Here is a 14,648-nt window from a genome sequence, read left to right on the forward strand (position 1 = left end):
GTCTGACATGAAAAGTTGAGTTAGGTACAGTCGGCCATAGAGAGTAGTGACACACTGTCCAGTAAGTTTCGTTCAGAAAGCGACATCTGGCAACCCCTCCACGCGACATGAAAATTATTACATCCTATCGAAATCGTACTGTTGTGGTGATCGGTGGTCACAGGTGCACTCTACATAATTTTAAGATAGATATTTATCAAAAGTGCCCGTCGCTAACGCTTGATAAATATTTTTTCTTTAGGCTTTGTCGCTACATTTTGACACGAGCTTTTAGTTTCGTTCAAATTTAGTCAAGAGCAATTCTAAGTTGTTTATCAAACTATGATACATTTAAAAATATACTGCACTTATTAAGGGAGATTATTATGCCTTTTAACTTAAAAAATAAATCCCTGACAGCCGAGATCTTGTTCTTTATTAAAAAAAATTATACGTAATAATAGGCTATAAACGTTCACATGATTGGCGTCGTCGACCGCGGGCTTTTCCGCGCTCGCACTCAACACACACACACACACACACACACACACACACACACAGACGTATTTATACTTAGATATTACGTAATCTTCACGGAGAAATGATTTTAGATTTTTGATGATCTGAATTGTCTTTGAGGCTTTACAGTGACGGGAATTAAGACTGCGAGTTAAACAGACCCTCAAGCCTATTTGTTGTTTGATGGTAAGGAGCATTAGTTACTGCCTGCCTCTGTGAAGGACAGCATTGCACGCGGTATTTTCAAAGTTTAATAAGAAAAAGTGTTTCAGACTGTTCGTGATGTTTTACCTCGTCATCACCATCATCATGTAGAAGACATTCATTATCGCATTTCTAAATTGAATTCATGTAATCTGGTATATTTCTAACTACATGATGTTATTATATAATATAATATTATACAATATTATAATTTCACGGTCAAACACATACTGTACACACTGATACGCGTCATTAACATCACAAGTGAATGCGGCACCGTGGTATAGTTGCCAGATACCGCCACCAGGCTAAACATTCTGAAAACTGTGACACTACTCTCTATCGTCGACTGTACATACGCTATAGCTGGACGTGGCTGCAGTGCTTATCTCCGTTGCATTGGCCGTTTGAGCTTGTGGCAGAAAGCAGGATTAAAAGAGGACAGGGTTAGGCCGCTTTGATCCTTCTGTGCACACCTGTGACGTAGAGTGGATTAGAGTTGGGGGGAGAGGGGAAGGAAGGCAGGATTTACCAAAAAAGGAAACTAGTCGATTGAAAGGGTAAATATGGCAGACTTGGTCTACTTGCACTTTCACGCACACAGATTCTCTCTCTCTCTCTCTCTCTCTCTCTCTCTCTCTCTCTCTCTCTCTCTCTCTCTCTCTCTCTCTCTCTCTCTCTCTCTCTCTCTCTCTCTCTCTCTCTCTAGGGAAACGATGAAACCTTACTGTCTGATTTTCTGTTAGTCTCGAATTAGATTTCCATCCGTACACTGAAAAATAAGCTATTGGAACGCGGAGTGACTCGGGCTTCCCTACTCTTAAAGCTGATCAGGTCGGGAACGGACTTACCTGACATCTGCTCTTGACCCCGGTAGAGTACAACCAGTCTATGTCATGCACGGTGCGTGCTACTTTTCCGTCGAAAACGGACCAACACTGACCTCTTTTAATCCTCTTAGGAAAAAACAATTATCCCTGGACACGGAGCAGTGTGAAGTTCGGGATTGCTACAGTTGACCTTCCCTTGGTTCTCCCATATATCCATTAATCGACCAACACGAAGGGGAGGATGAGCAGCTAGGTGAGCTGCACCCCGACTGCCCGGACCGGGAATCGAACCCGGGCCCGTGGATTCATAGCTAGGCACGCTAACCACGCTTCCACAGAGGAAACCTTCATAATTGTCTGAAAAGATTGTTGTCTGATATAGGAGGTTGACATGACACATTCCCATAATCCTTTGTAAATGTTATTGTCCAACGTAGAAGGTTGAAGAAACATATCCTTTGCAGAACATTCAGAGCACAAACTGGCAGTCCATGCGGTTCAAGGTCCCGCCCATCAACAGTAACATAGGCTGGCGGGTGGAATTCAGGCCGTGCGAGGTTCAGTTGACAGACTTTGAAAATGCCGCCTTTGGGGTGTTCATCGTCCTGCTGACCCGAGCCATTCTCACTTTCAAGCTGAACATCCTCATAACAATCTCCAAGGTGAGGTTTGGGGTGGTTGATCTTATATGGGAGTCTTACAGTGTATTTGATAGCTCCCAAACCAACCTATTTCTCCTTAATATTCCGTTTTTCTACTCATAATCTGATACCTAAGAGATTTCCTGTGTGGGTTCCTAAATATCCAACAGAGCTGGGCACTTCCGTACCTCTGTCCGCACCTCCGCTCCTCCGGACCTGCGGACCTTTAAACGAGGTGCGGAGGTCCGAAGTGCGGAAAGTTTTTCAAAAGTGCGGAAGTAACAGGTGCGGAACGGCAGTATTTTAAGTCCGTACCTCCGCACCTGAGGTTTTCAAGGATAAAAAAAATGAAAACGACAAACAGTCCGCGCTCTGCAGTAATACTTCCGGTCGTTTACGCGGTCTGTGCTGCAGGGCATGTTTTCCCGCCACTTGAGTGACGTCACTCATTCAGATTTACGGCCCGGTTCAAAATATACCGTTTGTCGTCCGTCTTAAAGGAAGTGCTGAGGTATGATAATTATGATGAGTGTAAAAGTAGTTACTTTACTTCAGGTGGTGGAGATTCTATGCGTTAAAATGACAATAATGATAACAAAAATAATGGTAATAATAATAATAATAATAATGATAATAATAATGCTGCTGCAGTATTGCCTTGTATTTCTTTTTTTTAAGGTACGGACTAGATTTTTCAGGCGCGCTTTAATAGTTTTGGGTACGGTACCGGAGGTGCGGAGGTGCGGTACCGGAACGAGTGAAAAAATTTTAGGCGCGGAAGTACAGGTACGGACTATATGTGTTTCGAGGTGCGGAGGAGCGGTACCGGACTACCCGATATCCAGTAACGCGCCCAGCTCTGATATCCAACCACCTATATCACTTTCACTGCAAGAATGTTTGGTAGTTCCAATACGGCAAGTTCGTGAGCTCCGAAACCAAACGCAAAATACTACGAAAATTCCTTGTGGGTAGTGTTGATAAAAAAAAAAAAAGATGAAGTATTATAGAACACCATACACGATATCTCTTTACTTTCGAGCGTTGAGTAAAAAAATTTGAACCATAACGGAAAATAGAGTTTGGTTTAAGTGTAATGCCCACATTATTACCATACTACAACTACCCCCAAAATCCCCACCTCACCATAGATAAAAAACCCCATAACACACACAAACACTCAAAATTCTTGGCGTCACATAAAACACATCAATGTCATTGAGGGGACCTTCTAAATATTATAGGGATTCCATTAATTCTCTAAGTACTTCTATCGTAGATTTTCACCTACAGTTTTGATATTACATAGGTTTGCACTGCAATGTATGTGCAAAAAGCGCAGCGTATTCTATTTTTTTATGAAATAAAAAAAAATTCCTAATTTATTTTTTACATTTACAAAATTTTAGTAGACATGAAAATAAAAAAAAAAGCGATACAGTACGCCGTTGTCATTGTGTTAAAGTTTCAAATAAAGTTTGAATCACAAAAATCCGTCCATAAATAAAAGAGAAGAAGCATTTTTTGTATGTCAAAAGTATTTTTTTTCAGGAGAGCCCGGAAAAAGAAAACTTTGCTTACATAGTAATACCTTGGTTAGTTTTTAACCTACAAATGTGATTTTTGGCCTGATAATACTTCCATGCCTGTCATGCCTGATGAGCCTTTGACAGTATATCTAGTAACTCACCACTGGGAGTTATTGGGTAAGCGGCTTCTTCGTGAAGGAGTATATTTTGCTTCTTCCCTTCACTTCACTGCTAGCCCAACCCGATTCTGAATTCAGAATTTTCCTGGGGCATATCCTTCATATAACACCTCTCTCTTCCTCTTTGAAGGTTTACGACTAGGAAATGTGGACCACACAGCTTGTTTTAGCTTTTCCGAGTGACAGTGGAAGATTACCCAGACCCAGACCAAGCCAGTTTTCTGTAGTACCGACTGAGAGTACGAGATGGAAAGAGGAGTAACAAAACTAAAAAGAAAAACTATCTTTGCGCGTTTTTTTTTTTTTTTTCAGTAGCTTTCAAATGTTATGAGTATGGGTGTGGCAGGCGGGCGACTTAATGTAAGCCCCGAAGCGCGCGGGCCCTTTGAATGCCATTTAAAAAGTTATTTCAACAAAAAAAATCAATTTGGATGAAAGAGATTACGTAACGTTCTATCTACTGGAAGAAAAATGATTTTGAGAATTTACATCTTATTTCAAAACAGAAGGTCCCCTTGAACATCATAAACATAAAATAAAAATAAATCACTCTGAGACTAAACGCCCTCAAATCACTTGCCAATACGACATTTGGATACAACACTAATACAGTATAAAAAAATATATAGGCTCAATGATGGATTATGCTAGTTCTGCGTCGGCTCCTAACCTTCCTGAAACTCACCTCAACACATTGCAAACCTTACCGAACAAAGCTCTAAGGATAATACTTAAAGTCTGCACATCTACCACACCTACAAAATACCTACACCATGACACCAAAGTCTTCAAAGTAAAGCATCAATTTGACTTTAGAAGCACAAACCACCACCACCCTCTACACTACATGACAGAACACCGACACAGATCAAAGAACATCAATACAACACCCTACAAAAGATATTATACACAAATACTGTCAGCCTATTTCTGCTGTGGTAGACGGTTACTGTTCTTCCCCTAAACCTATCAACAGTGCTGTCCCACAGGGTTCTATCCTATCTCCCACTCTCTTTCTGTTGTTCATTGCTGATCTTCTTTCCAAAACGAACTGTCCTATCCATTGTTACGCCGATGACTCCACTCTGCATTACTCAACTTCTTTTAATAGAACACCCACCCTACAGGAACTTAACGATTCAAGGCTGGAGGCAACAGAACGCTTAGCCTCAGACCTTACTATTATTTCCGATTGGGGCAAGAGGAACCTGGTGTCCTTCAACGCCTCAAAAACACAGCTTATCCACCTATCCACTCGACACAATTTTCCAAACAACTATCCCCTATTCTTTGACAACACTCAGCTATCACCTTCTTCAACACTAAACATCCTCGGTCTATCCTTAATTCAAAATCTCAACTGGAAACTTCATATCTCATCTCTTACTAAATCAGCTTCCTCGAGGCTGGGTGTTCTGTACCGTCTCCGCCAGTTCTTCTCCCCCGCACAGTTGCTATCCATTTACAGGGACCTTGTCCGCCCTCGTATGGAGTATGCATCTCATGTGTGGGGGGGTTTCACTCACACAGCTCACCATGACAGAGTGGAGTCAAAGGCTCTTCGTCTCATCAGCTCTCCTCCTCATACTGATAGTCTTCTACCTCTCAAATTCCGCCGCATTGTTGCCTCTCTTTCTATCTTATATCGATATTTTCATGCTAACTGCTCTTCTGAACTTGCTAACTGCATGCTACCCCCCCCCTCCCGCGGCCCCGCTGCAAACGACTGTCTATTCATGCTCATCCCTATACTGTCCAAACCCCTTATGGAAGAGTCAAGCAGCATCTTCACTCTTTCATCCCTCACGCTGGTAAACTCTGGAACAATCTTCCTTCATCTGTATTTCCTCCTGCCTACGACTTGAACTCTTTCAAGAGAAGGGTATCAGGACACCTCTCCTCCCGAAATTGACCTCTCTTTTTGGTCACTCCTTTGACTTCTATTCAGGAACAGTAAGTAGCGGACTTTTATTTTCTTTACGACCTTGAACTGTCTCCTTAGCTGTAAAAAAAAAAAAAAAAAAAAAGCACTTTCACCCCCCCACCCCCCCAACCACCACCACAAAACCAGCTTCCAGATACATATCTATTCACAAATCACTCATTGATCCATCCAGTCACTAAAAGACAACACTTTTCTGCACGCCCGTCCACCAGAAATCCATCCTTCAGAATCCCTCGCCACCAGCCATACTTGACTACGATATGGGCACCATCCAGCCCCTCTGAGTTATCAGAAGAGGCTGGATAAATCCACCTACCCTGATTGTAAAAACGCCTCACACCATTAAATATATTATGCAAGACTCCATAGAACAATCATTTACGCCAACAACACAGTACACACTGTGAGGTCCTTATGAGAAAGCCCGGTCACAGCCATGGCATGCTCTGCCAGACTTCCTGGGAATTGGGACCAATACAGAGCTCTGTCGCGTAGGACTAGAGCTCTCCTGAGGAGAGACAAGGAGAGGTATGTCAGGGCTCTTGCTGAGTATGTCGAGGGCCGTTTAAATGCGAATGACCTACCTGCTTACCAAGCCCTGAAGAAGCTCCGCTCCGAGTCTTCCTTTCAGGTGAGTGCTATCCGAACAGCTGACGGCTGCCTCGTGTCGGACATGCATGGGCAGAAGGCTCGTTTGGCTGAGTACTTTGAGCAGCTGTACACGGCGGACCCTCCACGTGGGCGGCTTCCAGTTGCTGGGTTGCAGTTGGCGGATGCTGATCCACCCATCGACGAAAACCCACCCTCTCTGGCTGAGGTAAGAGAGGCTGTGGCAAAGTTGAGGGGTGGAAAGGCACCTGGCACCTGTAACATCAGTGCGGAGCTGCTCAAAGTTGGAAGTGAGGCCATGATCCGTGAGTTGCATGTGGTCTTGACTGCCGTATGGCAGTCCGGTACCATTCCTCCTGACTGGAAGAGGGGTTTGGTCGTCCCAATCTGTAAAGGGAAAGGGGACCGACAGGACTGCAACAACTACCGTGGTATTGCACTGTTCAGTGTGCTAGGCAAGGTGCTTGCCCATCAATTGCTGATGCGACTTCGCAGGCAGCTGCTGAAGCTGCAGAGACCAGGACAGTCCGGGTTCACGCCTAGTAGGTCAACAACTGACCGTATCCTAGCGTTCGCGTACTGGTGGAGCGCCGACGTGAGTTGCGACAGGGGATGCTTGCAGCCTACAAGAAGGCGTTTGACTCAGTGCCTCGCGAGGCCCTCTGGGATCTTCTGCGACTCCGTGGGATTCCTGCAAGGACTATTATTTTGGTGGCTGGCCTGTATTCTGGGACAGAGAGTGCTGTAAAGTGTGAGGGGATCTTGTCCAGCTTCTTTCCCGTGAATGCGGCCGTGAGGCAGGGCTTTGTACTTGCCCCATCGCTTTTCAACACTTGTATGGACTGGGTACTAGGTAGAGTTGTAGACCAGAGTCATTGCGGAGCATCCATTGGCAATACCAGGGTCACAGACCTTGTTTTTGCCGATGATGCAGTAATCCTGACGGAGTCGCTGGAGGTTCTGGTGATGGCTCTCGATGCACTACACGAGGAGGAGAAGCCCTTGGGACTTCAGGTCTCCTGGGCCAAGACCAAGGTACAGGTGTTTGGAGGCTTGCTAGATGAAGTAGTACAGTCTGTTCATGTGTGTGGCGAGGACGTTGAGATCTCAGAAAGTTATACGTATCTTGGTAGCGTAGTTCATAACAACGGTGAGTCTCGCCAGGAAGTCTTACGGCGGATTGGCTATGCCCACGATGTTATGGACTCGTTCAACACGAGTATATGGCGTTGTCAATACCCTGTGCAGAAGGACAAAGATCTAGATCTTCAAGTCCCTTGTGGTCCTTGTCTTACTCTATGGCTGTGAGACAAGTACGCCAAATGAGGACTTGGAGAGGCGGATTGATGCCTTTGGTAATAAATGTCTACGCAGAATCATGGGATATCGCTGGAATGACTGTGTCAAACCGGCGACTACTCCGTGAGACTGATTGGACATTTATGACCTGCATAGTCCGTCAACGACAACTCCGGCTATACGGGCACGTGGCACGTTACCCAGAAGCTAATCCTGGTCATCAGGTTGTCTCTATAATAGACAATCATGAGTGGAGGAAGGCAAGGGGACGCCCACGGAGTTCGTGACTTGAACAAGTCGATGGACCCTACCCGGAGGTGTTCAGGATGGGAAATGGGCCGACATGGAGTCTCGCCCGGAGGGACCCCCGGACTTGGCGTCATAAGGTGGGTGAAGCGACAAATCCCCCGGCGTATGCCCCCGTTGATTGATTGATATTACATTATTACTATAGCTGGGCACGATAACAGAAAACCTTATTCCCGATAACCGATAACTGATAATGAAAAACCTTAACGGCGATAACCGATATTCGTTAACTAGAGACACAAATATAGGCGATAACCGATAACCGATACCCGATATATATCCACAATTCCGATACTAGCTAGCGATAAGTCCGATAGGCGAAAACGATACTATATTGATATTTCAGATAGAACAACATTGATGAATTCAAATTTTCATTATCTGTATTTTAGGAAACTTACAAAACCTTAAAACCACACGTTGATACGTACATATGGACGTTAATACTAGAAATGCCTGAACCGGTGTTGTGTTATTTGGCGTCCCCACCGTCAAAAATTGTTTACAGACACTGGTTTTAAAAATCGGCGTCACATTAGCTACTTTCCATAGGCTCGGCACATAGCCAGTATTTACCGACATCTTAAAGAGGTGAACGGTGCATGCTCAGACCAGCAAGCGTAGACCTGTACAGTCTCACAAAGCTTTTAAACCGTAATTAAGAGTTGCTGGAAGGCTGAATCAGACATATAGTACAACTACCACCATCCTCGCTGTTTCTAGGACGACACTCTGTACGAGTTGTATTTAAGGTATTAAATTCCTTTAAGGTATTAAAGGAATTAGGTGATGTACTCAGTGACCCACTAACCGACATCTTTAAGATGTCGGTAAATACTGGCTATGTGCCGAGCCTATGGAAAGTAGCTAATGTGACGCCGATTTTTAAAAAGGGGGACAGGTCAGTTGCTTCAAACTATCGCCCAATCAGCTTAACATCGGTTATAGGCAAGATGCTGGAGTCCATAATAGCCAGGAACATTCGGGAGCATTTAGAGAAACATAGCTTAATTCACGACTCGCAGCATGGGTTCACAAAAGGTAGGTCATGCCTCACCAATCTCTTGTCCTTCTACAATAAAGTATTTGAGGCGGTTGACAGAGATGAAAATTATGATGTAATCTATCTTGATTTTAGTAAAGCGTTTGACAAAGTTCCTCACCAACGACTGTTGCTTAAATTACAGGCTCACGGAGTAGAGGGTAAAGTTTTGAACTGGGTCAAGGCGTGGCTTAGCAATAGGAAGCAAAGAGTGCAAATCAATGGTAAAAGATCTGACTGGGGATGTGTTACGAGTGGGGTCCCACAAGGTTCGGTATTAGGTCCACTTTTGTTTATTATTTATATCAATGACTTAGATACAGGAATTAGTAGTGATGTTAGTAAATTTGCAGATGATACCAAGATCGGTAGAGTAATTGAGTTGGATCGGGACGCTAGTATTCTCCAAGGTGAACTCAACAGATTGTATGACTGGGCGGATAAATGGCAGATGGAGTTCAATGTTGGGAAGTTAAGTATTCTGAGTGTAGGTAGGAACAACTCCTCACATAACTATTGCTTAAATGACACTCTCATAAGCAGATCTGGGTGCGAGGGGGATTTAGGGGTCTTAGTGAGCTTTGATCTCCGTCCAAGGGCACAATGCATTCAAGCTAGAAATCGAGCTAATAGGGTACTGGGATTTATTTCAAGGAGCGTAGGCAACAGAAGCCCCGAAGTCTTCCTCAAATTATATTTAGCATTAGTTAGACCTCATCTTGACTATGCGGTTCAGTTCTGGTCACCTTACTATAGAATGGATATCAAAATGTTAGAATCGGTGCAGTGCAGAGGAGGATGACTAAGATGATTCAGGGGTTGATAAACTTGCCATACGAGGAAAGACTCAAACAGTTAAACTTGCATTCTCTAGAAAGGCGAAGGGTGCGTGGAGACATGATCGAGGTTTATAAATGGATGAAGGGCTTTAATAAGGGAGACATTCATAAGGTTTTGCTGATAAGAGAATCGGGTAGGACACGAAGTAATGGGTTTAAACTGGATAAATTCAGATTCAACAGGGACATAGGCAAAAATTGGTTTACTAACAGGGTGGTGGATGAGTGGAATAGGCTTAGCAGTCATGTGGTGAGTGCCAATACAATTGTCACATTCAAAAATAGACTAGATAAATTCATGGACAGCGATATTAGGTGGGGTTAGATACACGGGAGCTTAGGGTCAAAGGAGCTGTCTCGTACAGGCCTACCGGCCTCTTGTAGACTCCTGCGTTCTTATGTTCTTATGTTCTTATATGTACAGAGTGTACGTCGTTCTAGAAACAGCGAGGGTGGTGGTACTGTATGTTTGATTCAGCTTTCCAGCAACTATTATGTGTTAAAAAAGCATTGTGAGACTGTACAGGTCTACACTTAATGGTCTGAGCATGCGCAGTTCACGAGAGACCAGTGTTTCTACACAAAAGCGCCAGCTTTTGACGATGGGACACCAAATAACACAACACCGGGTGCCTTCAACACCATGGCATGCTCACAAACGAATATGGAATATTAAATTTGAGGCAGTGAATAATCATTTTTGGGGCAAAGTTAAATGATTTTTCTCTGTGATATATTGATTTTTGAGTAGCATAAAAAAATAACCTAGTGTTTTAATTTTCATGACCTAAGTATGAAATCTCATCACCGAAGATATTTCATACCCCGAAGTTTTTTCATACAACACCGGGCCACGCATGCGCAGTAAGGAGACAACATTTTTTTCCTGAGAGGCGGAAAAAAAGTAGCGATTATCGCTAGTTTGCTTACAAAAGTAACGAAGATACCGATATATATTCAAATAAGTAGCGGATGGTCGATAATCCGATTTTGTTATCAGCGATAAAGTATCGCGATAACTTATCGCGATAACGCCCAGCTATGATAATTACTATAAAGTACCAGATTATTACCTTGCTCTTATCAGGCTACTATTAGGTGGGGGCCGGTCTATCTGGATGAGGAGTCCAGCGTCCTCAACCTTCCTGAGCTGTGTTTTCTCTTTCTTGTTTCCTTCTTCCTGTTCATGTTTCTCTCCTCATGTGATCAGGGAATTTATCCTCTCAGGGGTCCTTCGTCTCTGTCATACGGCTAGCAGTTAGGGTGGGTTGGATAAGGAGGGACATGCAACCCCTCCCCACAAACGGTACCCCTTGCTAAAAACAACATAAAAAGTAGAGGTTTGGGTCGCGATGACAGCCTCGACCCCTATCCGGTTTTGACGAGGTGCCCGACCACGCGGTCGGTTTCCTCGATACATCTACATCGGGCGAGCTTGCCATTATTGTCAAATGCAGATCAAAACTTACGGGACACCTGCATCTCGAAGGAGGATGAGCCCCTCTTGCCCCTCTTTTTTGTTTGAAGGTGGCACCCACCCGCAGAATCCGGCCCGGAATTATCCTTGGGAAGGCTGTGCGTATGTAGGGTGAGATGAGAGTAGAACGAACACGGGGGTGTGACAAACAACGCCTATAATTAATATATCTTCCATATCAGTAATAAAATAATTTCCCCTTGATGCAAAAAGAAGAAAATGGGAACCATCAAGATGGCGCGACGCTCTGATCTGCGAAACGGTGGGGGTGTTGGACTTTTAAAATAAGATTTTCGATTCTTTGAGAACTCGATGTTATATTTCGTATGTCTGATACGGTGCTTCTTGACTGTCAATACGTACTGATCCTAGTAGTTTGGTATTTAACAATGAAAACTACGTAGCTTTATTAATATCCGATGATGAACGTTACCAGCCAGATTTAACCTTTGACATAAATGCAGGAACTGATTTGCAATGTATGGGGGGGTACCGATGGAGGATTATCCCCATGAAATTCCATATAAATGCCTACAGGCCCTACACTGTTAACCAACGTCTGCTTCCTCTGACAATTGCAATAGTCCCCTACTTCAGAAACAGTTCGTTCTTTTCCTAAAGCTCCTGTAAGACCTGTTGGAAATGGGAGGAAGAAGATAAAAGCATGCATTCTAACATAAAATGTACAGGCTATTTCCAGATTAGAAGATAAGGAAACAAAAATGAAGCGTAAGTTACAGAAGAAACAAGGAAAACGGGAAAATGAAGTTAATAAGAAGGGATCTCAAACCAAACGAGACAAAATGCAAGACACCTCAGAGAAGGAGAATCCTGAAAATTTGCCTTTCGATGATTCTTCCGAGCATTTGGATGAGGTCTAGGATCTTTTCCAGGACAAGATCCCAGAGCCCAACGACTTTGAATTAGTTGAGCTGGAGCTAAAAGAGGAAAGGAGTGTCGGAAGTAAGGTGTATTACGTTGGCAAGATGTGCTGAAGACAATTGCAAGTATAACATTTCTTTCTTGAAAATAAGTTCTAAAGTTGGACATATAGACAGATTCTACTTTCTTGAAGTAGAGAACGAAAGTAAGACAAATGAGGATAAAGTAAAAGGGGTCTTGGGAGAGTCTATAAGAGCCAAAATTGCTCGATTTGTTTTATTCAAGATCGCTCTAACTTCCTTCCATAAGCGGTAAGCAGAGCAAATACAAGGTGCTTATATCAGCCCTTCTATGGTCATATTCTGCTGTACAGGTTCATTTGCCTTAGTTTTGAGAACAGTTACAATTACAGATTGATACTGAACACTGAAACCTGGTTTGTTTTACAGCAGATAAATACTGAAATCCAATGTAGACAAATGCACACATATTTGTGGGACAATAGGTTCATAAAATGTTTCGTTCATTTTCTTTAAATATTTAATTTCAGATTAACGTTCTTTACAACTCACTATTCATTTTATTACTGAAACTTATTGTTTAGATCATCCCCATGCAGTGTCTGAACCCTAACTAAGGGTAGCATCTGAATAAAACTCATATAAAAGGAACTTAATGACATTATTAGTAAATATTACCATGATAGGACTTTACCTATAGTATATTGTGCAAGTATTATTTTCCATTGAAGTTGTTTACCTGATTTTTGTGAATATTTTCAACTAGCTGTTCGGATTATCCTCATCTCACCCTACTCCTGATACGTATAAAGTCTCTCGAAAAATCATCTACTGACTTACGTACCGAACGCGTTCAAAAGGCTGAGGGTGGGTAAAATGGGACTCTCTGAGACGAGGAAACTTGGCAGAGGTGCCATTAGTAGTGGGGGGACACTTATTACTGGTCCGGCATGAGAAATAATGTCTGTTTTGAGTGGGTAGCAAAATGTATCTCCTGCCAACTGGAGGCATTTGTGGTTGAGGTTACTCTGGTTGATGAGCGCATAATTCAAGTGAGGCTGAAGCACACCCCTACAGTGTACGCCCTAATGGATATATGTGAAACTGAGGTGAATGAAGTTTTCTACGCCAAACTCGTCGTCGTATTAGACCAGTGCTTCTCTCTGTACACACTCATTGTCTTGGTTGACTTTAGTGCTGACAGGATTGGCTATCAGTTACGTGTTTATCCCCATGGTTCTGGTAACAGGAACACCAACAGTTCTATTTTCCTTTATTTTGAACGATACAAGAGGCTGAGAATTGCAAATTCTTGGTGCCAAAGACCAAAGCTGCACCACTGGAGCTGGTACAGCAATGCTGGAGGGGTAGTTAAGGTAATTAACATCCCTGTAAGATTTAGTAACTAGTTGGAGGATCTTGCAGAACTTTAGAGCTTTCCATAGTGCCGAATTATTTACAACTGATCATAGGCTTGTTGCAAAACTGAAGCTTTATGTCAGGTCAAGAAGAATCTCGAGATCCAGCTATACTGTGTCCATCTAAAGGCTGAAAGACCTAAAATGTGCTCATGAGTATTAAGTGAGTCTCGAATCTGTTCAATGTACTCAGCACCCTTGATGACCCTATAGAGTTCCGGGATATTTTCAAACGTGAAATTCAACCTGTTCAGGAGTACATTAGACAGGGCTCGAGATCAGGGTGTCATTTTGCCTCGGGGTAGTTGCCGGAGACTATCGAGAAGGGTCGCGCTGCCAGGCTTACTGGGAATCGTGACCAATATAGGGCTTTGTCGTGGAGGGCTAGAGCTCTCTCAAAGAGAAACAAGGCACGCTTGGCAGGTCTTGCCCATCTAATGCTCATGCGGATTCGTATAACCAGCTATTGAAGCTGCAAAGGCCTAAGCTTTCCTGTTCCACGCCTGGTAAGTCGGTAACTAACCATATCCTAGCGCCGACGTGAGGTTCGACAAAGGATGCTTTTAATCTTGATCTCAAGAAGGCGCTTTATTCAGTGCATCGCGAGGCACTCTGAAGTATCCTGCGACTCTGCATGATTCTTGCAAGGACCATTGGTTTATAAACTAGCCCGTACTCTAGGACTGCCAGGGTCACTCATTATTTTTGCTGCTGATACAGTAATCGTTGCAGATTCACTGGAGATCCCCCATGGTGATGACTCTCTAGGCACGAGGAGGTGAAGACCGTGAGACTCCAGATCTCCTGGGCCAAGACTACAGGTGTTTGGAGCCTTGCTAGATGTAACAGTACTTTCTCTTCATGCATGTGGTGAAGGCATTGATATTTTGGACAATTTCACATACCTTGGTAGTGTAGTACAGCACA

General features: G+C 43.4%; 1 protein-coding gene across 1 annotated transcript in view; it reads left to right on the plus strand.

Moving 5' to 3' along the window:
• The window catches only part of LOC126993587 (glutamate--cysteine ligase-like), a 174,991-nt gene that overhangs the window by 103,445 nt on the left and 56,898 nt on the right, over nt 1-14,648 (plus strand). The window contains exon 11 of the mRNA XM_050852721.1: nt 1,997-2,194. Coding sequence (XP_050708678.1) covers nt 1,997-2,194 — 198 coding nt within the window. The remainder of the gene's footprint in view (nt 1-1,996; nt 2,195-14,648) is intronic.

Source organism: Eriocheir sinensis, unplaced genomic scaffold (genome assembly GCF_024679095.1).
Source record: "Eriocheir sinensis breed Jianghai 21 unplaced genomic scaffold, ASM2467909v1 Scaffold64, whole genome shotgun sequence".
Classification (NCBI taxonomy): domain Eukaryota; kingdom Metazoa; phylum Arthropoda; class Malacostraca; order Decapoda; family Varunidae; genus Eriocheir; species Eriocheir sinensis.